The sequence below is a fragment of the Suillus clintonianus genome (assembly GCF_016758775.1).
Source record: "Suillus clintonianus strain FC179 chromosome Unknown DEU56scaffold_183, whole genome shotgun sequence".
NCBI classification, from domain to species: Eukaryota; Fungi; Basidiomycota; class Agaricomycetes; order Boletales; family Suillaceae; genus Suillus; species Suillus clintonianus.
The window spans coordinates 1-24,462 of record NW_024539407.1 but is presented as its reverse complement, the minus strand read 5'-3'; the positions used below and the strand labels follow the sequence as shown (position 1 = coordinate 24,462).

Here is a 24,462-nt window from a genome sequence, read left to right as displayed (position 1 = left end):
TCAGCCCTCCGTCGACGAAATTTTGCTTATCATCCCTGTATTTAGGGTCGGCTCCCTCTCGATCGCTGCATGGGCTGGCGCGCTCGTGTCGCACTGTTACTACTAGTGCAGGGTCCTTGTACTTTGCATTTTTCATATGAAAATACTCACCCCTTCCTTCGGCCGGTTCAACAAAGTCACGGACTATATAGATTCAACGCATTTTCAATCACAAGGTAAGTGTATTCGTACAACCAGTCCCTTGGCAAATGTCTGACATTCCCCCTTCCCAATCTATGTTTGTCCCTGATAGGAGCCCATCAAATCCCGAGTTGCGTTACGACGGCGCAGGGAATGCATTTGTGCGTGATTGTGCGGGTAACTGGCTGTCCCATCCTGGGATCGCTCACGCTGTAGCTCAAGCAGAGTGGCCTGAAGCTCGCATGTCCCAGGCCTATGCGGTAAGTCAGTTCATTGTTCTCGAAGCTTCGCAAAATGAGCTTACCACTGTGCAGCAACGTGCGACTACACCCTTGATGTACAGACTCACCAGTCCTGCTGACTTCTCCCAACCTCGTGAGGCATCCGAACAACCACCCTTACTGTCTGGGTCCCGTCTTGTTCTGGGTTCGACACAGAACCCTGCTCATATTCGACTCCCCGACTCGCCAGATAAAGACCTTCGTGACCCCGTGGCGATTGCTGAGGCTCGTGGGTATGCACCAGCTGTCAGAACTGCTGGCGCACGTCGCAAAACTGTGGCCAAAGCCAACCAAAGCAAGGGTAAAGAAAAAGAGAATACTGACCACACTCTGAAGCGCACACGTGCTCTTGATGACCACGAAGATGATCCAAGGGCTGTGGCCAAACACGGCCGGCCCTGTGGGTCCAACAATTACAGCACAGCTGATGTTCAAGTCCTCCTGGACTTGGTCGAAGACGAGCGCCCTCTGGGCCAGAAAGGTTGGCAGGCCATCCATTTGAAGTACAGCGAGTGGGCAAGGAGCCACGGCCGACCTCCTCGTAAAGCCGTGTCACTCGAAACAAAATTTAAACAAGTAAGTCTTACATTCGAGTTTTTCCACCCGCATCTCACATAACTACCTCAGTTGGTCAAAACCACGAAGCCCACAGGAAATGGTGTTTGTCCACCTGATGTAACTCGTGCCCACGAGATCGATGCACTCATCAATGAGCGTGCTGGTACTCGTGATCTCAATGACTCGGATTTCGATGCCGATGACAGTCATGATGACTCGCGAAACATTACTCCCCCCATCGAGCACACTGCCATCACTCGTGCCACTCGCGCAGATGCTCCTGTGCCACGCCGCCGAGGTGCAGCTGCCTCAGAGTTGCTCACTCGCATCAGCGGGGCCTTTGACCCTGCTGTCCAGCAAGCTCGGGATGAGGAGCGTGCCAACCGATCCCTTGCAAACACGCAGCTGCTTACCCAAGCACAGCAGCTGCGAGATGCAAATGCAGTCACCGAGCAGCTACGTACTCAACTGTACGACTTACGCACCAGACTCTACGATGTCGAACGTGAACGTGACCTTGGAAAGCTTCGTGTGGAGATGATGCAGATGCATGCGTCGGCTCCGATCCAAGCTCCTCACAATGTCCATCCCAACCCAGTTTCTCGTAATGCTCGTCACCGGTACAAACCCAAACAGCCGAGTTATACCTATTACCCTGATGGAGGCCAAAGTGTCATCTGGCACAGTGATACAGAGACCCTCGCCAACATGTCTGATCATCCTCCAACTTCTCCTCAGTTCACTGCTGTTACCCCTACTGATTTCGGTACTACTCCATCTCCTCTCCTCGTGCAGGTTCGTCTCACAGACAAGAGCATTTCCGCTGGGGTCCCCGTGGTGGACCTCCACGCAAATTCAATTCTGTGGTTCGTCCGAGTCATTCTCGTAGGCAAGGCACCCAAGAGCCTACAGTCCCCAGAAGTGAGGAGGACCGTGAGCCACAGAGCACAGAGGTGTGACCTTTATATCAATCTGATACTTACCCAATAATGATAAAAGTGCGACGCACAAGTTCGATGCCTGTTATCTCTTCCTTTGTATCGTTTGGATAGTGACTTACCCAATAATGATAGATGTGCCACAACACACGAGTTTGGCGCTGTAGATTTTTGATAGCAGTCAGGACCTGAGTAGTCTGCTTGGTCTATGGAAGCTTGCATGATGAGTACATGATGACGGCTCCGTCGTACACGCAGCGTGGCGTGAAGAGCCTCGGGTTCGTGTGATTTTGAAGCCGCTCGAAGATTTCGATCCTCCTGCGAGGATTCTTCATGTCTTTCGAACCACCGGAGATCGCAAGAGCCTTGGGTTCGTGTGATTTTGAAGCCGCTTGAATATTTCGATCTTCCTGTGAGGATTCTTCATGTCTTTCGAACCACCAGAGATTGCTATATGTGATGACGGCCCCGTCGTAGATGTTCAAAGACCTCGATTGAAGAGAATGCATTACAATGAACAAGCAAGTTGATCTACCCTAAGTACTCCAGTGTGACGTGGAAACGTGAAACCCGATCTTTCTGCCTTTGCTCGGAAAACAACATATTCTCGAAGTCGTGCCAGACGGAAGCATCATCAACTGTCTCCTGCCAATTAGTAAGGTACACTGTGCGGATTTGGTTGATGCCAACTCGGATTGCGCGCAGATTGTGCAATCGAACACAGATCTCGATGAGATCACCGCGCGAATCTTTGTTAGCAATTTCGAGTGGTACACGCAATCTTCCAAAAGCACCTTGAAGACTGCGCATCCCCCATTCAGCAGTCTGCCGGTAAGAAAGGAGCTCTCGATTGAATGCCATGCGTTCGTCAATCTCAGCAACTGACCCTTGAACACGTTGGCCTTGTTTAAGGGGTGCGCGGATCCGGCCTTGGATGTCGTTGGTCCCACGTGGGAAGGCTGTATCAGCCACGACGTAGTAACCTGGGGGAGTATGGTCTCGAAGGGAGGCATAAATTTGGTGAGCAAGACGTGAGTCATGCCAGCTACCAGGGGCATTCATCCTTGCAGCAATAATGACCCCTGCAACATATAGTTAACGAGCGAAGTGCGAATTCTGCATGAAACTCACCTTCAGCTGAAAATGTCAACACCGAGCTAATAAAGTGCTCGGAGAGCCAACCATTATATGTCGCATTCTCGATGTCAACATCATCCGATGTTTGCACAGGTAATTTAAGACCGTCGATGCTGCCGAACGCCCCTCCAAGTCTCCCGTGACGTGCGACAACAAGCGCACTACAGCGTTCAAATTCTGGGCCTTCGAGCCAGCGAATTGTGGCATCCCGTGTGGTGCGGAGGGAGAGGAGGAGAAGCTCAAGACCGAATTTAAGGTAGCGCGTGACAGTAGTGGGGATAATAGCGAAAATTTGCTGAAGGCTGATGGCATGCATAGTGGAACTCAGATAGTGTAACACAAGCCCAAGTGCTCCTGCGGCATCGAGCGAGCGCTGATCAATGCGTGGATTTCCCAACACATTTGTGTCATCACGTGGGATTGGTGTCGAGTACCAGCGTTGGGCAAAACCAGTGGTAAGGAGCGAGGCGAAGGTATTTACATCAATACCCATAGTGGTGATAAAGGCTCGATCGTTCTGGCTGTTGTATAAAATCTGCCAAGGGGTATTGATGCGAGGATTGGGAAGAAGTTGGGCTCGGCAGAGGTATAAACGATGGGGGTTTCGGGTGTCAATGTGGTCTTGTCGTGATACCTCAATCCCACAAATGAGGGCTGCAGCTAGGACCTGAGCTCCATCGTCGTCATCAAAAAAGTCTGCCTCGTCTTCGTTGAGAAGCAGGTACTGCATTGCGAGATTGTCCATCGAGGTCTGGACTAAATTCTATTGACTGAGCCTACGGGGGATTATTGTTGCATAGATTAAATTATCGTCGTGATTGCAAATGTATTTCAGGCTCCGAAATATTCTAATCTGGAATATTTTGCCTACGGAAAGTCATCCAATGTCCCGTCTCCCGCCGGTGTACCATATTTTCGGTCCTGCATTTCGGTCCTGAAATTCGCACCTGCAGTCCGCCGCGTCGTGCTGTATGTCGTCAGTTTTCTGGAGTATCATTCGAATAGGGATCTTCTGGGCTATAACAGGTTAGATGAGTCAAACAGGAGACGATGCATTTTCAGTCCAGAATATGGTCGATGAGTTTTTGATATGAGAAGTTTGGAGGGCACACAATACTTGGGTGAATCCAATCTGTAATCAACAGATCACATATTAGTGGTAGTCAGAGTGAACGATTTTGAGACGATTCAGCGTGCGATTACAGAACGATTCAAAATGCGAAAATCGTGTGAAAATCGCAGTTGCTTTGAACACCCCATAGCGACTGACTGGATTTTCAACTGTGATTCTCGTGTATATGTGTGTATGCTAAGTACCTTACCTCGGACCACTCAAGATGCCGCGACTGGACACAAAGGCAAGTGCAAGTACAGAATCTAATTATGTTTGCATTGCAGGTAATGAAAAAACGAGCACAATCTGCTTGCTGTCGCCAACGGAGGCTCGAAAGCCTTACAGAACATGAATTCAATAGCTTGGATGCTGTTCTCGAGGACGGAGACTCAGTACTAGTGTCAACATCCTTTTCAGACCTTGACTCGGATACTAGTATGTCCGACACAAGTTCCCCCAGCAGCAGCACCATTTCCTCGTCTTCTGGCTCAGACTCCAATGAATTTTCAGATGACTCGTCTGTATACTCAGATCCATCCAGCTTGAGTACTGTGTCAGGGCTTGACTCGAGCACTTACTCGGACACAGACTCTGAATCTGCAGTATCTGAGTCTCAGTCTACCTCAGGCACTGATGCTGATGACGAGCTCGACGAATGACAACATTGCTGCCAGTGCACCCACTGCTGAAGGCACAACTCAGCCAGCTTGTCCGCGAATTCATTCGGGATTCTTATTCACACCGCTACCAGATGGCTCGCACTCAGCTTCCTCGTGGCCCGTCTCAGATGCGCCATGTGCTAGACGTGCTGAAGCCACAACGTCCTGACAAGTTTCGCGAGAGTCTTCGAGTCTCCCCATACACCTTTGACAAAATCTGCACCGAACTCGCATCTGATCCAGTGTTCACCAACAAGTCCCAGAATGAACAAATTCCCCTCACTGACCAGCTCGCGGTCACACTATATCGATTCGGACACAACGGTAATGGGGCTAGCATGCAGGCAATTGCAGGATTGGGCTGGGCTTGGCAAAGGAACTGTCCACCTCATCACCCGCAGAGTCATGACAGCTGTCCTTCGCCCATCTTTCCGCAAGTCTGCTGTTTCGATTCCCTACTGCAGACTGAAAAAGAACTTGCAAAGTCCTGGGTTGAAGCTCACTTCCTGTCGTGCATGGAGGAACGGGTGGTGCCTTGTTGATGGCACCCTCATTCCTCTTTACGATCGTCCTCATTGGTACGGAGAAAGCTACTTTGACCGAAAATCAAATTATTCATTGAATGTTCAAGTATTTTAATTTTAATTTCATCCGAGAATATATTTGAGCTGACTATTTTAATAGATCGTCTCGCTCCCAAATCTCCGAATTATTGATTTTAGCTATGGGCATACTGGGAGCACTCACGATGCTAGTGCTTGGCAAGAGACATTCATTGCTCAGAACCACGACGACATACTCGAAGATGGGGAATTCATTTGGGCAGACTCCGCATACCCTGTAAGAGCTTGTCACATTTATTTGCTTAGACTAACCATCGAGCTCCAGATACAAACCTGGGTGGTAGCACCCTATAAAATGCCGGAACGGGAGGAACCTGATAATCGGGTGTTTAACAACCATGTTTCCATGGTTCGTATTCGATCTGAACATGCCATTGGCTACCTGAAGGGGCGTTTTCACTCGCTCAAAGGTATTCGTGTCAATATCCGAGACGAAGCAACTCACCGGATTGCCACATACTGGACCGTGGCATGCATTACTTTACATGCCTTTGCTATGATGTGCGAGGCGGATGAGCTGGCGGAGGATGATTATGATGCACCGACACGTGATCCATTCATCGAGGAGGGTCTCTCGTCATCTTCGGATTCAGAAGATAACCCTTTCGAAGTTGCACAAAATGGACGGCAGCAGCGTTTAAAATCAGCAAAAAGGTTTCGGGAGCAGCTGAAAGGAGCACTATTCAAATACAAAGAAAAAAGAGCTCGTCGTCGTTCAGAATTTTAGTAATGGTAGCTAGTTGAACTTCCCCCCTCAGAGTTCTCTGGTTGCGGGAGAATTGGAAGTCCATATGGATCATCATCGGAGAGGAAATCATTTGTTCGATAGTGTGCTTGTGAAGGGCCAGCCTGGTCAATGCGAGGCAATTGAGCCATTCGAAATTGATGCTCGAGCTCGAGCTTCCTCAATGCATACTCAGTCTTCCTCCTCTCCTTCTCCGTCTCGCGTCTCTCCTTCTCCAGCTTGATCTGGGCCTTGGCTTTTGCTTTGACAACAGCAAGTGATGCCTTGGCTGTGAGTGCATCAGCCCGTTTCTGTGCAGTCAGCTCTTCTTGCTCAGCCACTTCGGCATACCTGTCTAGGAATGATTTCGTCTTGGATGGTTTGGTGCTCGTTGTAACCTTTAACTTCTTCGCAGGCTTGCAATCTTCGTCAGCGAGATCTTCGATCTTTGTTGACCGCTGGTGTTTTGGGGGTTTCGTGTCCTCGCCACTAGCCACAGAAGCATCTCCATCAGGCTCTACATCAGATAATCCCGCAGGGCTCACTCAGCGACTCGGAAAATTCTTCGCCATCATTCGGTAACAAAATTGAAAAGTCGGCAGCCGAATCTGCATTACCAACACCGGTAGGAATCCGACTAGGACGATTGGCGACAAGAGCACGCATCTCGAAGAACCACGGAAATTCTTCTTTAATTTGTGCTGGCGAAGTTGTCTCAGTACGGAAAACAATGTCCGAGTTAGTGGTACTTACCCCATCTTGTGGTAAAGTTGTTCACCTGACTCATGTCGATATCTTCCTCACGCTCAATGCCAGCTCCTGTTGTTCCCATCTCCTTGACATAGACAAGGGTTTTTCGTTCTAAGCTGCCAAAAGGTCAGTATGAAAACATCACAGAACCAAACGATGGCGTACATCTGCATTCGGTTTTTGATCTTTCGAACCCATGCTTGTCGCAGGCCTTTTTCTTTCAGGTTGCCAAGTGCAATTTCGAATGCACTGCCATACTCCGCATGGCCATCAAACAGAACCTTGCAGAGTGCCCAGTGGTGTTCTGTTTTCTTTGCGCCTCCTCCGTTTTTCGTCGATGCATTCGCACCTGGTTCAGGGTACAATCCTTTTCGGATGGTGTCATCAGATGTCACAGCGCTAACGAGGGACCACGTCAAAGTATCTGTCCAACTGGCAGCTCCTAAGGTGAGTTATGTACTATGTTTCTGATATATTTCACGCACTCGATATCAGGGACTTCCTCGTCATCTTTCTCATCCTTGACCTTTTCGATAGCCTCCGCGGTATCTCCGACTTCGACCTTGGTACCCATTGGCGGCGCTTTTTTGCCTTTTTTAACGGGCGCTTTTTTACGGGCTTTCAGCGGAGATGCTCGTTGGACGTGTTTTCCTCTGGGTGCCATGCTACTTGAGTGTGGAGGGGGAGGTGCTTATTTGCAGGACAAGTATATTTAATTAGATATTTGTATTTTTAAATAAGAGAAATGCAGCTGTTTACAGTCCAAAATCCGATTCAGAATCGCGTGAAGCACCTCCAGAGGCGCTTCGACGATTCAACGCGATTCAACGTCAAATCCGATTATCAGCGTCCGAAATCGTTTTCTGAATCGCACGCTGAATCGTCTCAAAATCGTTCACTCTGACTACCACTATTCATGGGTCGCCCGTATCGCGATGATGATTTGTTGATAAGCATACGACTATGTGCCAGTGCATTAGCAGACTGCTGCTGCTCGAGCCACCATATGTATATACACCGAGTCCAAAATAAAGTAGTAGCAGTCATGCCATAAATCGGAATGGCGTCTGTGCTTCAAAATAAAGTAACCACTATAATATCTCTACTGTCTTGACATCTATCATGTTGCGAACAGAAGTCATGTCCTTGACTTGGGCAGTAATATTGCGGTCCGTTGCGACTCTCTTATATTCTCCGCTGCGCTGCTGTGCCAGTAAAAATGCACGGAAAGGCTTTCCAAGGCAAACCATCAATCGCAATGCTCGTAAGTGAGAATCAGAATCAACTGGCTCCGGCTGCCCCTCCTTTCCAGAAGAACTGCCAAGCGAATCAAAAAATGCACCGAGAGGTTGCCGCAAGCGATCAATCAATCGTGATGCTCGTGATTGAGACTCGGAATCAACCGACCCATGCTCTTTAGGAGACCCAGGCGCAAAGGATTCCTCCACGCTCTGTGCGTTGTCTCCAGAGTCAAACGACTCGATGAGATAACGATCCCACGGACGGACAAGTAAGAATGTCTGCCGAGTGGCAATTGCCCGCGAGGATGAAATCAGCTTGTCTTTTGTGGTAATTAGCAGGTCACGAAGCCCGTCTGCCTTGACTTCATACGTGATGTATGTCTCCTGGTCTCGAGCATGACTCCGACTCACTGCCGTGACACGGAATGCAATGCAAGGAAGATGCAGTCTGCAGCTTCCGAAACGAGGAGCGTTCAGGTTGTCAAGCTGGGCGTAAAGTTTCAAAGCCACATTTTCAGCCGCAGCATGTCGGAGTGAAGAGATTGACGTCTGAATGTCATCTTCGGACAGAGATGGCAGGGTGTATGGTGGAGCTTTGTATGAAGTGATGTCAGCCGGCAGACAGCTATTGAATTCGGATGATTGTCCCACCCAGTCAAGAGCACTGATGTCACCCGACTGAGCTACAACCTCCTGCAAGAGCCTCCCGAGTGCCTTTTGCTTCTTCTCGCCATAAATGACAGGTAGGTTGATGCCGAAGATACCAAACAATGAGTATGCGATATCTTCCTGCCAGGTAGTGACACGCGTAGACACCCATTGGAGTTTCTCCCGAGCATCTCTCATCCCTGGACGGAATGCCACAAGGGTGTGTGAATCTATGCCCGTCGCATCTCCCATCTCCTGCATGATTGCAACGGAATCCTTGTGGTTGGGAGAGCGATCATCAAGATATAGGGTCCAATCCTTCTGATAAAAGAGGACAATATTTGGGGCCAGGAATTCTTGGACCGTCCATCCTCGCGTGTTCCAAGCGCTACTTGCGAGTGCGCCAGGCTGCGACGACGGTGGAACGTCCGACAGGTAGACGATGGTAAGTGCTGAGTGGCGATACCAGATAAACATGGAGTTGACCGATTGTTGGAGCTCAACATTGTTAGTCTGGTCGATGCAACATGTATCGATCCACGCCCAACGATACCCCGTATCGCGAGCAGTTTCACAAAATGACTGCAATTTCGCGATGCCACCAACTGGATCCAAGTCGTACACCGCCTTGCCCTGGATGTCATGCAAGAGGGGCTCCGTCCCTTCCCACCTGTGCGATAGCATGACATAACGGAAGTACCTCGCTACCGCATCTTGGATGCGCTCCGATTGAAGGTCTGCATGCTTCATTGTGCGCGACAAAAGTTCCTTGTACTCTGTGCTCGTTTTGAAGGCATATATATGTGCCTCGCGATTGCATAAACGCCCAGTGAAGGTGTTAAATAGACGATGGGGGGCGTTATCAAGGTGAGCATTAATGGTCTCTTGAATGGCACCTTCTGCTTCGGGTGGACTGATGTACTGTTGACGCAAGTCTGGATAAAGGGTCAACCATGTTAAAAGGTGTGTGATTCAGGGCGTACTTGTGATTTCTGTGTCGGGTGCATTTTCCAACTTGGAGAGCATGACTTGAAAGGCTTTGATTGCTTCATCATATCGGTGCGCGCCATGAAGCGCTGTATGCTTCAACTGGTATCCAAGGTAAGATGAGGGGTTGAGTTTGATGACCTGCGCATCCCCAAAATCAGCATCGGATACAAAACGATGGCTGTCATCGCACCTTTTCCGAATCCAGGAGTGCATCGTCCCACAGCATTTTTCCCGACCTCGCCATACTGCGGTTGGCGAAGACGGTATCGGTTGCAAAATCGAGGTTGATCGTCACCGAGTACAGCTCGATAGCCCTGTCATAATCATTCGCGGCGAGGGCAGCATCCCCGCTTGCAGCGAGATCGGCGACTCCGGCGGCAGCATAGGACACGCTGCAATGTTGCTTGAAAGCTGAGTGAAATGCGGGTGAGCATTGTAGCCGATTGACATAACCAAGACTTGCCAGTGGACCAATCAAGGCAGCGTGCTTTTGTAGCCCCATCAGCCCTATCCATCATGTATCGGTATGCTTTGAGGGCTTCTGGAAGTCTACCTGCCAGAAGGAGCGTATGACACCAATTCTGGTGTGCAATTTGCCACAAGGACTTGAGGTCCCACCCGAATAGCTGGACAAAACACACAGTTGGCCGTTAAAAAAAAGACCTGCAGTTGTATCACAATCAACATACCACCACAAATATATCATATCTAGAATAAATGGCCGAAATAGACGAGAAACCGATAGCATTGACAGCAGCAGTGAAGTGATCAGCAGCATCGTTGTGACGTGCCCCATCTAAGGCGTTCATTCCCACTTGGACGTGTAGATATGTCTGGAGTGCGAAATTTGCAAAAATCATTGTCAACGGCATGAATCTGGACTGAATCAAGAACACTCACTTCCACGATACCACAGGCAAGAGTATCGGCATTGGGACAAGTGGTAGATAGCTCTTGGACGCGCAGAATTGCCTCGTCATGTCGATCTCCATTAAAAAGGGCGATGGCCTGAGAGCCATCATGAAGCAGGGAGTAAGTATGTGAGACAAATTTGACGGACCTTAATCAAGAGGAGAAAATGTGTTTTTTTCAAATCTGCGTCCACGAACATGAACGCGAGGTCGAATGCCTTCATCGCGTCCTGGATTTTCCTTTTCCCGCAAAGGGCGATGCCCATGGAGATACAGCCCGTCAAGGAAGGCTGAATCCTGATGCTCTACGCCACCATGTAGGTTAGCCTCTTTATAGAGGTCACAATGGAACGGTACTAGTGTATCTTACCTCGAGTGCGTCATCGAGTGCGCGGTCCCAGTCGAATTTTCGCGACTTCACAAATGAGCGATTGGCATGAGCGTTGCAGTCGTTGGCATGAGCGTCGATATCTTGAGTGAGCAGCCTGTCAGCATCAAGCAAGTCCCCAGCTATACATGCATTATGGGCTGCCGTGTTGATGGTGAGGATCTGCATCACACATGGTCAGGTTGCGTTAAAAGAGTGAAGGGCGGAAACATGCTTCGCAAGCAGACTCTTGAACCTTGGTATCAAGATTGAGGGCTAACGCAAAGACAAATAGAGAACGAACGGAAACCCACATTGTTTGTCACCTGTTCCTTCGAAGCATCCTCCGGCAATGTGTCCTGGAGACGAGATAAAATGATGAACAGACGGAAAATGAACACGAGCTTACCTCTGACACCGGTTCAGTGGGAGTGACCTCCACCAAAGCATCATCGGGTACTGCCCATTTTGAAATCATCGCATCTTTACCTCCGCTGAGGATGTGCTTGCCATCGGTGGAGAAGGTAACATCGAAGACAGACGATAACTGTTCAAGTATGGCGATGGTTCGTCGATCTGAAAGCCGCCAGAGGCGAATTTGGTGGTCCCCTGATGCGGACGCGACAAGGGTGCCAGTAGGGTCCATGGCAATGGAATAGATAACATTAGTATGACCAATCCAGGGCTCACCGACCTGCATCCAGGTAGATGGATCCCACACCCGTATGGTGGGATCTTTCCCATCTCCCCCGGAGAGAAGCTGTGTGCCATCGAGCGTCCATGCGAGTGAAATATTCCTTGCTCCATTGAACACAGCGTGACCCTCGAAGTTTGCGATGCATTCCCTGGTGTTTGGATTCCCTATTTGGATATTCTTTTCTGTCGCGATTGCAAGATGTTCAGCAGACGGGGAATACCGAACACAGTACACCCTTTCGCGACAATTGATTGGATTTCCTTGCACCTGCCATGTTTCTGCGCCCCAGAGCTCCGTTGTCTTATCCCATGAGCCACTTGCCAGCACTACACCGTCTGGAGAAAAGTCGAGCGACAGGATCTCTTCGGAGTGGACTTTGATGGGTTCCGTGAGAGCTTCGCCGTCTCTGTTCCAGACAATGACCTCCCCACTCCAACCGCCGCTCGCTATCAATTGCCCGTCTCTCGATATCGCAACTGTTTGTATTTCGCCACGATGTCCCTCCATTTTTTTCAACACAGCGCCGTCTAGGTTCCACAGACAAAGTGTCTTGTCGTGTGAGCATGTCACCATACGGCGTCCATCGGGGAAGACTGCAATTCCCAAGACGTTATCATCATGACCTTGAAATGTTCGACTGGGTGTGGTGATTCGAACGATGGGCTGCGCTGCTTCTGCCATTCTGCTGGTGATAGATGGTGTTGACTACAGTCGATATGGATTTGCTGTAGGGCGTTCTGGGGTCTGGATATAAGCTGCACAGACAACCTCAAGCTATTTCGTGTCCCGCTAGACGCCCAGGTCACGAGGCTGAACACCCTGAACCCTCAAACTTATATTTAAACCTCAAGCCGTGCTGAGCCTGATGTAGACTAGTCCACACCCGTTGTGCCTTCGGCACAGGAAGGCAGCAGAGCGCTTCGCGCTCTGCTCAAGGTGCCTGCGGCACCTTGTCTTCTTAATAATCATAGCAGGTTTTGATTTATATTGTATTTTTGAGATAATTTGAATTTGAATTTTTGTATACTTTTATAATTAATAAAAATTATCATACATTGCAAAAATCCTGCTGGCAGAGGAATCAGTCTCACATTTTGTACTATAGTATAATTTAATAGTTCTCCCTGTCTCATATTCTCCTGTTCTTCTATTCTCCCGCCTCCCGTCTCATATTTCCCCATCCCCCCGTCCTCCTGTTCTCCTGTTCTCCCGTCTCCCGTCTCCCGTCTCCCGTCTCCCGTCTCCCGTCTCCCGTCTCCCGTCTCCCGTCTCCCGTCTCCCGTCTCCCGTCTCCCGTCTCCCGTCTCCCGTCTCCCGTCTCCCGTCTCCCGTCTCCCGTCTCCCGTCTCCCGTCTCCCGTCTCCCGTCTCCCGTCTCCCGTCTCCCGTCTCCCGTCCCCTGTTCTCCCGTTCTCCCATCCCCCTGTCCTTCCATTTATTTATTTCACAATTTTCTGTCTTTCATCTCCCAATCTCTCTTGTCTCCAAGATGAGCATTGTTCATTGAAGATTCTTTTATTTCATAATCAAAGTACCAAGCAATCAAAGGGAAACCTAAAAGAGTTTGCATGTGGGTGGAAGAGAACATGTCCAGCCTTGAGGCAACTTCCAACCTGGTGGTGGTCCCTCCCTGAGCCTCTCATCAAATTGCTTAACCTGGGCCTCACAACTTGCCCATGCCCTTTAACTGCTAATGAACTCTTGCCAGTCTTGTTGATCTGCACAATCCTTCTCCCTCTGTTCTTTTGCTAGACGAACATCAACAATCTTCTGCAACTTCTTCTCCTGCTTCCTCATCCAGTGCTCATGCTCCTCTTTGCTCCTCTCCATGGATTGTCGTATCTTTGCAGTGCTCTTGGAGACATCATGGATATACTGCTCCAATGCGTGAGTGCGTTCTCGACAGGCTATCTTACTGTAAGGATCATTGAGCTTTCGACACTCGAGTCGAGCGTGAAACTGCTTGCGGCAGTCGTCACGTAGTCGGGCCTCCCAGTTAGTGGTGCGAGAGAAAGGCAAAGATGGTGGTAGGACAGCATAGCCATGCTGGGGGTTGCAGAAGGGGGGCAACACCTGGGTGCAGGGATGCCTGCAGTAGGGGTGTTTTTCAACATTTTATTTCATTAGACGAAATAAAATAAAATAAGATGACTCACGTGACGTCCGACAAAGCAGAGAATTGCACGTCGGACTCGGATGATGTCACTGCAGTGACAGAAGGCAGTGGTGTGCAGCCTGAAGGCTGTTGAGAGCTACAGAATGGTGAGTGGTTGTCAACACTGATCACACAATGCAAGTCAGCTTATAGTGACAGGAACTCACCTGTCCGTCGGAACAAAATTCGACATGTGCGGAAGGGAACGGCGCAACGCTGGATGTGCGGTGCACAGGAATCGTCAGCACTCGAAAAGAACCACGCGACTTTCCAAATCGAGGTTTTAGCGAGCTAAGCGCAAACCATGTGGCAGAACGTGGCGTCCACGCGAGGTGGCTAGAGCGTTCCCACCCATCGCGCCTTACTTTATAGATGGCATCCAGTGCGGTATGTCATTCCTCCTAACCTTCATTCATGAAACTGGCATGCGCTTAGCTCACTGGAATATTATCTTGTCCATACTTTCGACTTCCAAATTGCAGGAGTATGGGATGCAGCCCAAGAGTCTCAGTGCTTGCTTTGGCGATCCCGGGTAAAAGCTGGTTTCCTTTTTGCTGCTGGGCCGGATCATGAAGGACTTCTCTATTATCGCATTGTTCTGCATGTCTGTTTTACTCTGATATAAACAATACACATTGCACTCATGAATAGTGGGACTAACACAGACCAACTGTTCTTCACCCTTCGACAGTGCTCAGGGTGTCATCTTGAAAGCTCTGGCATATTCTAGGCCATATCAGACTCTGCTGTTGTTCAACATTTTGCAGTGCTCAATATTGATGTAAAAATCTTTGAGCCCCGATGAGCACGATCATGGATGTATCATCACATGATCTGCGACTGGGACATCGTTCTTGGCACAATGTTACCGACATGTATAATCTCATAGACAGTGTTGAATATCCTTCACGAGACCTATAGCCTGGCATCCTGTTCTGCTCACCATTATTCATCTATGCCTGTCCCATGGCTGGGTTGACCCTAGAGGGTCCGGCCGTTTCGATCTCGTCCTGCGGTAGTCAGATACCGTAGATAAGGGTACAATGACCTGGCGTACGTATGTAAAGAAGTTAATATAGAGAATGAAAACTCCTGAGAGAACTGTGTTCTTCCATCACAAATGCGTATATTCAGCTATAATATATCAAGTGTCCTGATGTCCATGATGTCGTGAACAGATGCGACATCTATGACCTGTGCAATGATATCACGATCTGACGCGATTCCCTTGTATTTCCTGCCTAGCAAACACACGCCAAAAATTTGTCCAAGGCGAACAATCAAATATAACGCTCGCTCGTCTGGTTCCGAATCAACTAGGCCCTGCCCTTTTGAGGGCCCGTCAGGTGAATCTTGGTCCGGAGACACGGGCGGGGTCAGATCATCCACATTCAGCATATCGTCTGCAAATTCAGGCAGCTCGAGGAGACGCCGATCCCAGGGACGGACGAGCAAAAAATGACTGTCGAGTGGGCCTTGCACGCGAGAACTATAACAGCGTAGCCCTGGAGAAGGAGTCAAGTCTTCTGATGCATGCATTCGTGCCTCGTACTTGTGCGTCGGGAGCGTTGCCCAACTTGGAGAGCATGACCTGGAAGGCCTCGACTACTTCATCATAGTGTTGTGTGCCATGAGCGCTGCATGCTTCAAGTGGTATCCAAGGTAAGATGAGCGATTGAGTTTGATATCCTGCGCATCACCAGAATGATCATCCAATGATACGAAACAATAGATGTAATTGCACCTGTTCCGCATCATGGAGTGCATCCTCCCATAACATTTGTCCGACCCAGCTTTACTGCGGTTTGCAAAGACGGTATCAGTGGCAAAATCCAGGTCGATTGCCACAGAGTACAACTCGATAGCCTTGTCAAATTGCCCCCCAAGGACATCATCTCCATGAGGCTGTGCAGCAAGGTCAGCAACTCCATTGGCAGCATAGAGTGCACTATAATCTTTCTTAACGCTGAGTGAGATGCGGGTGAGTATCGTAGCCCAGGCCGTTGGCATCATGAAGACTTAACCAATGGACCAATCAAGGCAGCTTGCCTTCGTAGCTTCATGACTTCTATCCATAGTGTATCGATATGATGAGGGCTTCTGGAAGTCTAGTAAGTCTACCAACCTTTCAAACATTGTCACATCCAACGCACGTCGTTTTTGTTGACAAGAGTGGCATGCATTTTGCTTACTTATCATGGAGTTGGGTACCAGAGATGTGAAGAGGATAGGAAACCGTTGAGGTGTGAAAAAAATTGACCATGCTGATGGAAAGTCACTAGGGAAGGCTCTCTTTCACACGGGAAGCAACGTTGACGGTGGATTTATGTGGAGAGAATGATCAGGTGCGCCGGGTAAAAATTCATCTCACCAAATGGTAATCAAATAGAAGCCCATCTGGAATGCCGTCACCGGATGTGGTACATGATGCCCACCGCATTAGCCTGAGGGCGTTCGCACCAGTGGTTAGTATGATAAAGCCTACTCGCAGCGCTGAACAATTCTCATCGCTCAGTCCCAGCATCATTTACCTTCATCCATGGATCCTTCAGAGATAAAAGAGAAAATCAATCGCATTCGAATCCTCATCATAGGAAGAGCCAATGCGGGAAAAACAACTATCCTAAAGAGGGTTTGCAACACCAAGGAGAACCCCCAAATATTCAATAGCGCTGGGGAACAGGTGCGTATCCTGATGCTAGTACAATACTGATAGTGATGACTGTCCTATCGACATCAGATTGATGCCACTGTTCTGAACGCATCCAGAGAGGTAACATACTATCATCAGTTGGCAATATGAACTGACGTGTTCTCAGCGTGGATAACACGATATCGAAAACGAAATGGTGTTTCAAAATAACTCGGGATTCATCTTTCACGATTCACGCGGTTTCGAAGCAGGCGGTGAGTCTGAGTACGACAAGGTGAACACATTTATCGTGGACCGCTCGAAGAAAACAGATATCAAGGATCGAATTCACACTATATGGTAATCGGTCAACTTGGCGACATGCATTGGCTCACTTCTTTGACATAGGTACTGTATCCCAATGGATGAGGAAAGCAGATCTTTCACCCAAGCCGAACTCAGGTTTTTCTCCCACTGTGACACCGGGAGCAGTAAGCTTTCACATCCACCTGTTGTTCGACTGATTCGCAACTTTGATCCTCAGTCCCAGTGATCGTCATATTCACGAAATTCGATGCCCTTTACGACGTCGCATTCGCACGACTAAGAAAGGAAGGAAAATCGAGGACAGATGCCAAAGCACTGGCCCCGAGGCACGCCGAGGAGACTTTTGCAAACGGGATGCAATTGAAGTTCCTGTACCACTCCAACAGGCCATAGTGCTAGAATGATACATCAAATATGGCTTATAAGCCTAAAAATGTGATACATCCAGTGGTTAGCCTATCCATTCAGTGGTGATATATCATCTGTCCATCCATATACACAGCCGCATTTTTCGCATTTTTGAAACTCAGCCATTTGTCATTCCAGCATATGTTATAACTGGCATCCAAAAGCAGAAATTCACAAAACATATCCCATTTTGGTCACCTCCTCATGTCAGGCCTCCCCACATTATTCCCACACTCCACATTTTCGCATTTTTAGCCACCCACTGTGGGAATTACCCCACAACACCCAAAACATCATCCCAATATGGAATACCACATAATTATAATTATTCCCACACCCTCCCCATCTCACTGCAGCTTCACCACTACACCACAATAGGTCCCCCCTTGTATCTAAGTAGTAGTTCAGTATATATATGTATAATATTATATAATAGACCGCTTTTTTTGTCTATTTGTGTGCCTGCTCCTCCTCCAGGGCCTTTTCAAAATAGGGTAGGGTACAGAACATTTTCGCACTTTTGCCCCTTTGATAGGGGTGTGTTCTATTGTATTCAGAACATGTTTATGAGCATATATGAATAGATTCCCATCTTTATTTCACCCTCTGAAGTGTCCTAAATCAATAGATATAGCACATATGCAATAAAACACAGAATATGCTCCCATTTAATTATTTCTAGGTGAACAGACTTGGAAAATTTATTCCCAGCATCTATTCAACAATAGGAACAATGTATCAGGAGCCCAGGACCATAGGGTGCTCCCCTGTTGCATGGTGTGCCCCCCTCTCCTGGTGTTTTACCCCCTGTGAAATTTTTTCCTGTAGGACCGGACCTCAATTGAGGTAGGGGGTCTATTTCTATGTATATTTGAGGTAATTATATCATATAGCTGACCCAGGACACACATAGGATCCTGCTACAGGAACAAAAACATAGAAAATCGCATTTTTGACACTTTTGATGTTTTTAGTATCCTATTCTTGCACAAATAATACAACCTGTTCATATATCATTATTATAGTATATATACTTGCTCTTTGTGACAAGGATCAGCTCAAAATAGGCCAGGGGTTTGAGTTAGTGTGAATGCTTGCTATTTCTACTGATAAGGAGCCCATACTTTCAATACATTGAAATTTAATAATCAGACACCTGGAGTAGATGTCAAATATATTTAGTATCATAAGCCTAAATGTACAGAACAATCCAACAAGAATTGAGTGCTGAGGAAGTGAAATAGATAAGGAATTGAGTGTGGGAAAGTTCAAATACCCAAAACATCGAAAATGGTCAGTTGGGCAGTAGTTGGACTTTAATGCTGGGTCAACTCAGATATATACCACATTCCTTCTACCACCCTCTAGCCTCAGGGCAGTATGTAGTATAGGTTCCTTTAGTAGTTTACAATGTATCCTACATATTTTTAATGAAATATTTGAGCTGTACCATATAGAAATGTAACTTTGTGTGAAAAGATGTCAATTGTCACTTTTCACACATATGTGATTTTACTTGTCATTCAGTCAGTCCTTGATGGATCTTTCTAAAACTTCAAATATATCTTCAGGGCAATATATAGGATGTACCCCAGGTCTTTGATCACTTATCACAGGCTTGAATACTATGTAGGCTTCTTATCAGTAGAAATACCCCCTGTACATCATATATCACATTTGCACCCTATGTAGGGCTGATCCTTGGCATAGAACATATGTGTGAATATACTACTAATTATATATGAGCAGGGCTGGTCATTTGTGCAAGTATAAAACACTGAAAAACATTAAAAGTGTCAAAAATGCGATTTTCTATGTTTTTGTTCCTGTAGCAGGATCCTATGTGTGTCCTGGGTCAGCTATATGATAGAACTACCTCAAATATACATAGAAATAGACCCCCTACCTCAATTGAGGTCCGGTCCTACAGGAAAAAAATTCACAGGGGGTAAACCACCAGGAGAGGGGGGCACACCATGCAACAGGGGAGTATCCTATGGTCCTGGGCTCCTGATACATTGTTCCTATTGTTGAATAGATGCTGGAAATAAATTTTCCAAGTCTGTTCATCTAGAAATAATTAAATAGGAACATATTCTGTGTTTTATTGCATATGTGCTATATCTATTGATGTAGGACACTTCAGAGGGTGAAATAAAGATGGGAATCTACTCATATATGCTCATAAACATGTTCTGAATATAATAGAACACACCCCTATCAAAGGGGCAAAAGTGCGAAAATGTTCTGTACCCTACCCTATTTTGAAAAGGCCCTGGAGGAGGAGCAGGCACACAAATAGACAAAAAAAGCGGTCTATTATATAATATTATACATATATATACTAAACTACTACTTATATATGAAGGGGGAGCTATTGTGGTGTGGTGGTGAAGCTGCAATGATGTGGGAAGGGTGTGGGAATAATTGATATTGTGGGGTGACCAAATTGAGCAATGTTTTTGGTGTTGTGGGGTAATTCCCACACTGTGTGGCTGAAAAATGCGGAAATATGATGTGTGGGAATAGTGTGGGAAGGCCTGACATGAGGAGGTGACCAAAATGGGATATGTTTTGTGAATTTCTGCTTTTGGAAGCCAGTCATAACATATGCTGGAATGACAAATGGCTGAGTTTCAAAAATGCGAAAAATGCGGCTGTGTATATGGATGGACAGATGATATATCACCACTGAATGGACTGAATGGATAGGCTGGACACTGGATGTATCACATTTTTAGGCTTATAAGCCAGTTTGATATATTCACCCTACACAATCAAGTGCAGTTCGGCGAGGACCCCGGCTGCTCCCTATACTGTATGTCCACCGGTAGCACCTCAAATGTCCTCGAAATCACCCATCCTATGGTCCTAAAAGTTGCGCCCCGGAAGCCTGTAGCACATACCCCATGTCCGTCGGTAGCGCCCCGAGAGGCTGTGGATCCCGGATCGAAGGTCATGTGAATGGTACACTGAGTCACTGACCGACGACAAAGCTCAAACAGATGTCCGGTTTCCCTAAACAGGCCCTGGTTGACTACGAGCTGACGAAGGGATCAAGTGGCACAAACGACATGGCGGCTACTCACGTGCTGAACGTTGGACAGCTACCCAGGCAAACCCCGCCTGTAACAATAGTGGTACAACGTCAGTTCCTGCTGCAAATTCTTCCGGTATTGGCAATTGGACCATTGCGAAGCAGCTCATCTCAGCCGTGCCGCACCTCGAAAATCATCGTTAGTATCACATTTAATTGCTCATAATTACTGACACCTGATTTTTGCACTTCAGTTCCTGGGATTGTGACGCGAAATGTCAATGACATATCGCTGCTAGCAATTGGGTCATATGTCATCATGCAACGCTCGCAGGGCCGCTATCTCGGCCAAGTGGTCTGTATGTACAAGAAGAATGGTGGCGGTAAAGGCACTCGACACGAGAGTGTTCTCCTTGCTGGTAGCAAAGATGTTCCTTCATTGACGAACATAGGACTACGTGTTTTTATTCAGGTAAGTTGTTGTTGTGTCGCTGCTTGTTCACGCTAAATTTTGGTTTGTTGAAAGACACATCCCGAAGAACATGAAAACTCTTTTTGGCACCACAGTAAGTCTACAGGACACTTATGGACACTTGCCAGTATCAAGGAGCTTGTCTACAATCTCGGAACAACTGCGCTGAGTGTCTCAGAGGGCCGGTATCACGCTATGAAACCATGGGCCTTTGAACGGTAAGTTTGAAGTCTATGAAACACCGTAAAACATAAATTTATTACTGTCTACAGGTGGGAAGCAGCTGGGATGGTGGCAGTGCGCGAGATTCTTGCGTTGCAGTTCGTGGTACGGTCTCGCAAGAGGCAGAACCGTGGGTTTGCCTAGGTACTTCAGTAGCACGGTGATATGTTTCGGAAAATTTCCTTTTTGGGTATGTTTTGGCTACCATGCATGTCCGAAGTGCGCCCCGCAAGGCCCAAAAGTGTTGCGCCCCGCGAGGAAAATTTTGAAAATCTGCGGACATGCGGTATAGGGAGCAGCCAGGGTCCTGTTCGGCGACGTCTCCCCCCCTGACCCGAAGGAAGATGCACACGCACAAGGACCATAGGCAGTCGCAAATCCCGCACCCCTCTTAACAATATCGGCCGCTTCTAAACAGGCGCCATCGTTCTCGCCTCACCGCTTGAACCATTACAAAAGACGTCATAGCAGTGGAAGGAAAACGAGGAGGATCGTATACATAGTGCATGTAATGTCTAATATAGGGCTACGCCCCAACGGACAATAAATTAGAATCAAAAAAAAAAAAAAAAAAAAAAAAAACGAGGGCTGAATACTGACGGACTGCGTCACCATGAAAGTTAATCTATCTTACAGGGACCAACGATGGGTAAGTGCATCACACCTTAAGTGCATCTTCAAGTGCATGGTCCCAGTCATATTTTCGTGCCATAACAAATGCGCGATTTGCGTAGGCGCGGTGGCTGTTGATATCGGTGTCAATCTCTTGAGTCAACAGTCCTTCGGCGGCTGGTAAGTCCCCATTTATGCACGCATTGTACGTTGTTGTGTTTATATCGAGGATGTGCGGCAAATCTCCAGGTATGCATGCGTCACGGGATGCCATGTTTATGGCGAGAAGCTCTCCCGAAGATCCTCCTCGTATCTCGCACAGCAGGGGGCGCATCTCCTCTTTCTGGAAGGCTTCACGGATATGTGCTTGCGAGCCACTCGTGAACTGGATGTGGAACCGGGGCAAATCAGGTCGACGAAGCACTTGGCAGAGCAGGGATATGAGATCGGCAACTTCATGTTTGGATGTGCATTCATGTAGGGCATCAACAATAAATACTATAGGTGGACAGTTACGCAGCCTGAACTGCAGTGCCCTGAGAGGTCGGAGAAAGAGCGCCTCCATCTGGTCGCGAAGAGACGCGCCGGGGTCTAGAAGAGCGGGATGATTGCGAATAGCTTCGTTCACCACCGTCCGCACGCTAGGAAAATTCCTGGCAAGCTGGTAGGCAAGCGTCGCGAAAAAAAATCCATTCATGGAGCGTTTCGCGTGCCCGCGCGAGAAAAAAAATGTCCCTCCTAACCGCACTTCAAGTTTGGTCTCAGCAGTCACTTGCAGACTTTTCATCCCTTCAGCCACGTTGAATGAAATAGCAGACGTTCCGACACCCATCGCGCCATGAAGCCAAATGAGCTGATTCTTCGTCTGGTTGTCCAATAATTCGAGGATGCAGTTGTTAAGATCTACCCAGGACCCTTCCAAAAGTCTCGGATGGGGCTGGCGTTCAGGAGAGTCATACTCGGCGCCCAATACAGCGACTTGGGACAGCTTCTCCCAAGGATCGCCAAGAACTGATGATCGGGTCAGATACTAGGAGAAGATATCATGGGAAGATAAAGACACTGACTCGGACGTTGAAAACTCATTGACAAAGGCTGACGATAGGTTGCGACACCGTTTGTCAGATGTAATAGAACGACAAACAGTACTTGGCAATGACAAGGTGGCTAGAGATCAATTGTGTATCTCGACGGGCGACATACGTGGATGTGGTTGATGCAGTCGAAGGATACAAGTCCGACTCAGAACTTCTGCAAGGGTGGTTATGCGAGTTGTGGGCCGTCGTGGGTCTGGCGTTTGACTAATTACCCTGTTTACTAAGGTTCCTGCCGACGAAGTTCGGCCCCATCCTCTCACGCGTGGATGACATAAATAATGGATGCTGATATACATTCCCCATCCTATAGGCTATGGTATATATTACCAATAAACGGCACGCTACCTCTTTCGTTCTATTTCATAGTGATGCAAGAGTCGCCAACGCGTCCTGTATCTTCGTCTCCTCCTGCGCCCATGTTGGACGGGCGAGCCTGTATGCGTCTCCAACGCGCGCATATGAGATATCACCCAAACGCGCGACGGGCCTGAACTTTGTGAGGTCGATGACACCTCTGTCTGTGAGCACGTCTTTGCGTACGTGGATGTACTTGACGTGCGCGAGGATGAGCGTGCTGCTTTGCTCGCCCGTGACTGGGTGGGTGATATCTATGGATTTGTAGAGCTGTTAGGAGGCGGCGTTGTTAGCGAGCGAGAGGACTGGGCAGGAGAAATGAAATTACCTCGCACTCCATGCTAAAGCGCTTTCCTTGACGCGGGATGCTTTGATTTGCACCTGAATACCTGGTTGTTAGCGCAGATATCATGTTATAGAGGTGCACGCATACACATTTCTCCTTTGTCAGACCACTGATAGACCATTCGTCGAAGCCGGGAGGAGCGTCTATAGCAGTTGCGTTTGCATTCTCGACGAATGGCTCGCTGATGATGTTCACGGTGAACCCTTGGCTGTTCTTCAAGTTCGCGGCCGTGTCTTTGAGGCGGCCCGGAGCGCTGTGGTTGCATGCGAATGAGATTATAGGCGGGTTGTTCGTGACCTGTGGGTATATTGAACAGATGAAGAGACATGTTTTATGTATTGCTCACTGTGTTGAACCAACTAGTGGTGCGAGGTGGATAAGCGTGCAGAGCGTGTTAAATAACGGGAGGGCGTCTTACCTGAACGGTGCCAGGTTCTCTACGCCCTCATCGGTGATCGTGGACACGAATGCGATGGGGCGTGGTACGATGCCTGAAATCAAGAGCTTGTAGAGTTCGCTGTCGATCGCGATCACGATTCGGGCTGAACAACAGGTCAAGAAGTACGTACGTCTTGTCTGTCTCTGCTGTGTCATAGACTTTCCACCCTGCAGATTCACCTGCGAGCCAGGCTCTTCCGGCAGGAGTGGAATCGATTTTCTGGCCGTACGTCCAGGATGGATTGGGTGGTTGGGTATAGGTGGAGTAGGCAGTGGAATCGAATGGAGGGATGGACATGGTGTACTAGTTGGATGAAGAGAGCGATGTCCCGGATTTATAGCTACATGGTTGCAGATTAAGGCCAGTCTTCAACACATACCAGGCTGATAACGACGGATGGCCCGGGCCAGCATGGTAATTCGTATAGTACCCTTTGCTTACCACGCAGCTGACTCATACATTGATCACGCAAGTGCCCGTTTCTATGGTGGATGTTTGGTTACAGTTCGACTTCCCGAGATGCCGGACAGATTTTCAATGTCCG

General features: G+C 48.1%; 9 protein-coding genes across 9 annotated transcripts; 5 read left to right on the top strand and 4 right to left on the bottom strand.

The window, feature by feature from the left end:
- Nucleotides 1–620: 620 nt before the first annotated feature.
- On the top strand, nt 621–1,712 carry DEU56DRAFT_688558 (uncharacterized protein; the record flags this gene model as incomplete). Its single annotated transcript, XM_041347063.1, has 2 exons — nt 621–1,037; nt 1,089–1,712. Coding segments are annotated over 2 exons (1,041 nt in total), but the record flags the coding sequence as incomplete, so codon positions are not given.
- A 1,977-nt stretch (nt 1,713–3,689) lies between these two features.
- Nucleotides 3,690–5,506, top strand: DEU56DRAFT_874369 (uncharacterized protein; the record flags this gene model as incomplete). Its single annotated transcript, XM_041355951.1, has 3 exons — nt 3,690–3,704; nt 5,041–5,163; nt 5,222–5,506. The coding sequence occupies 3 exons, from the start codon at nt 3,690–3,692 to the stop codon at nt 5,504–5,506; spliced, it is 423 nt and encodes a 140-aa protein (XP_041201184.1).
- A 707-nt stretch (nt 5,507–6,213) lies between these two features.
- Nucleotides 6,214–7,666, bottom strand: DEU56DRAFT_934992 (uncharacterized protein; the record flags this gene model as incomplete). Its single annotated transcript, XM_041358781.1, has 5 exons — nt 7,450–7,666; nt 7,115–7,396; nt 6,968–7,080; nt 6,760–6,915; nt 6,214–6,731 (listed from the first exon to the last, which is right to left on the bottom strand). Exons 1-5 carry the CDS (start codon nt 7,626–7,628, stop codon nt 6,214–6,216), a joined length of 1,248 nt encoding a protein of 415 aa, XP_041201183.1. The 5' UTR covers nt 7,629–7,666.
- Nucleotides 7,667–12,965: 5,299 nt separating this feature from the next.
- Nucleotides 12,966–14,165, bottom strand: DEU56DRAFT_762029 (uncharacterized protein; the record flags this gene model as incomplete). Its single annotated transcript, XM_041350625.1, has 4 exons — nt 12,966–13,240; nt 13,506–13,906; nt 13,974–14,069; nt 14,140–14,165. 4 exons carry the CDS (start codon nt 14,163–14,165, stop codon nt 12,966–12,968), a joined length of 798 nt encoding a protein of 265 aa, XP_041201182.1.
- Nucleotides 14,166–16,449: 2,284 nt separating this feature from the next.
- On the top strand, nt 16,450–17,259 carry DEU56DRAFT_842602 (uncharacterized protein). The gene is made up of 4 exons (XM_041355047.1): nt 16,450–16,655; nt 16,713–16,964; nt 17,013–17,095; nt 17,149–17,259. The coding sequence occupies exons 1-2, from the start codon at nt 16,512–16,514 to the stop codon at nt 16,773–16,775; spliced, it is 207 nt and encodes a 68-aa protein (XP_041201181.1). The 5' UTR covers nt 16,450–16,511; the 3' UTR covers nt 16,776–16,964; nt 17,013–17,095; nt 17,149–17,259.
- DEU56DRAFT_749315 (uncharacterized protein) lies at nt 16,801–17,324 on the top strand (the record flags this gene model as incomplete). The annotated part of the gene is made up of 3 exons (XM_041349430.1): nt 16,801–16,964; nt 17,013–17,095; nt 17,149–17,324. Coding segments are annotated over 3 exons (423 nt in total), but the record flags the coding sequence as incomplete, so codon positions are not given.
- A 3,020-nt stretch (nt 17,325–20,344) lies between these two features.
- Nucleotides 20,345–21,287, top strand: DEU56DRAFT_985234 (uncharacterized protein; the record flags this gene model as incomplete). The annotated part of the gene is made up of 5 exons (XM_041360050.1): nt 20,345–20,399; nt 20,447–20,575; nt 20,631–20,848; nt 20,903–21,066; nt 21,121–21,287. The coding sequence occupies 5 exons, from the start codon at nt 20,345–20,347 to the stop codon at nt 21,212–21,214; spliced, it is 660 nt and encodes a 219-aa protein (XP_041201179.1). The 3' UTR covers nt 21,215–21,287.
- A 257-nt stretch (nt 21,288–21,544) lies between these two features.
- Nucleotides 21,545–23,016, bottom strand: DEU56DRAFT_200533 (uncharacterized protein). Its single transcript, XM_041345040.1, has 3 exons — nt 22,750–23,016; nt 21,671–22,693; nt 21,545–21,596 (listed from the first exon to the last, which is right to left on the bottom strand). The coding sequence occupies exons 1-2, from the start codon at nt 22,766–22,768 to the stop codon at nt 21,729–21,731; spliced, it is 984 nt and encodes a 327-aa protein (XP_041201178.1). The 5' UTR covers nt 22,769–23,016; the 3' UTR covers nt 21,545–21,596; nt 21,671–21,728.
- DEU56DRAFT_842592 (uncharacterized protein) lies at nt 22,994–24,404 on the bottom strand. The gene is made up of 5 exons (XM_041355046.1): nt 24,049–24,404; nt 23,921–23,996; nt 23,567–23,776; nt 23,494–23,514; nt 22,994–23,403 (listed from the first exon to the last, which is right to left on the bottom strand). The coding sequence occupies exons 1-5, from the start codon at nt 24,213–24,215 to the stop codon at nt 23,140–23,142; spliced, it is 738 nt and encodes a 245-aa protein (XP_041201177.1). The 5' UTR covers nt 24,216–24,404; the 3' UTR covers nt 22,994–23,139.
- Nucleotides 24,405–24,462: the final 58 nt, after the last annotated feature.

Coding starts and splice junctions, on each gene's coding strand:
- DEU56DRAFT_842602 (XM_041355047.1), top strand. CDS start 16,512: ATGGATCCTTCAGAGATAAAAGAGAAAATCAATCGCATTCGAATCCTC. Junction 16,656..16,712: donor TCAATAGCGCTGGGGAACAG/GTGCGTATCCTG, acceptor TATCGACATCAG/ATTGATGCCACTGTTCTGAA.
- DEU56DRAFT_842592 (XM_041355046.1), bottom strand. CDS start 24,215: ATGTCCATCCCTCCATTCGATTCCACTGCCTACTCCACCTATACCCAA. Junction 23,515..23,566: donor GTCTGACAAAGGAGAAATGT/GTATGCGTGCAC, acceptor CCAGGTATTCAG/GTGCAAATCAAAGCATCCCG. Junction 23,404..23,493: donor TGCAAATCAAAGCATCCCGC/GTCAAGGAAAGC, acceptor GCCTCCTAACAG/CTCTACAAATCCATAGATAT.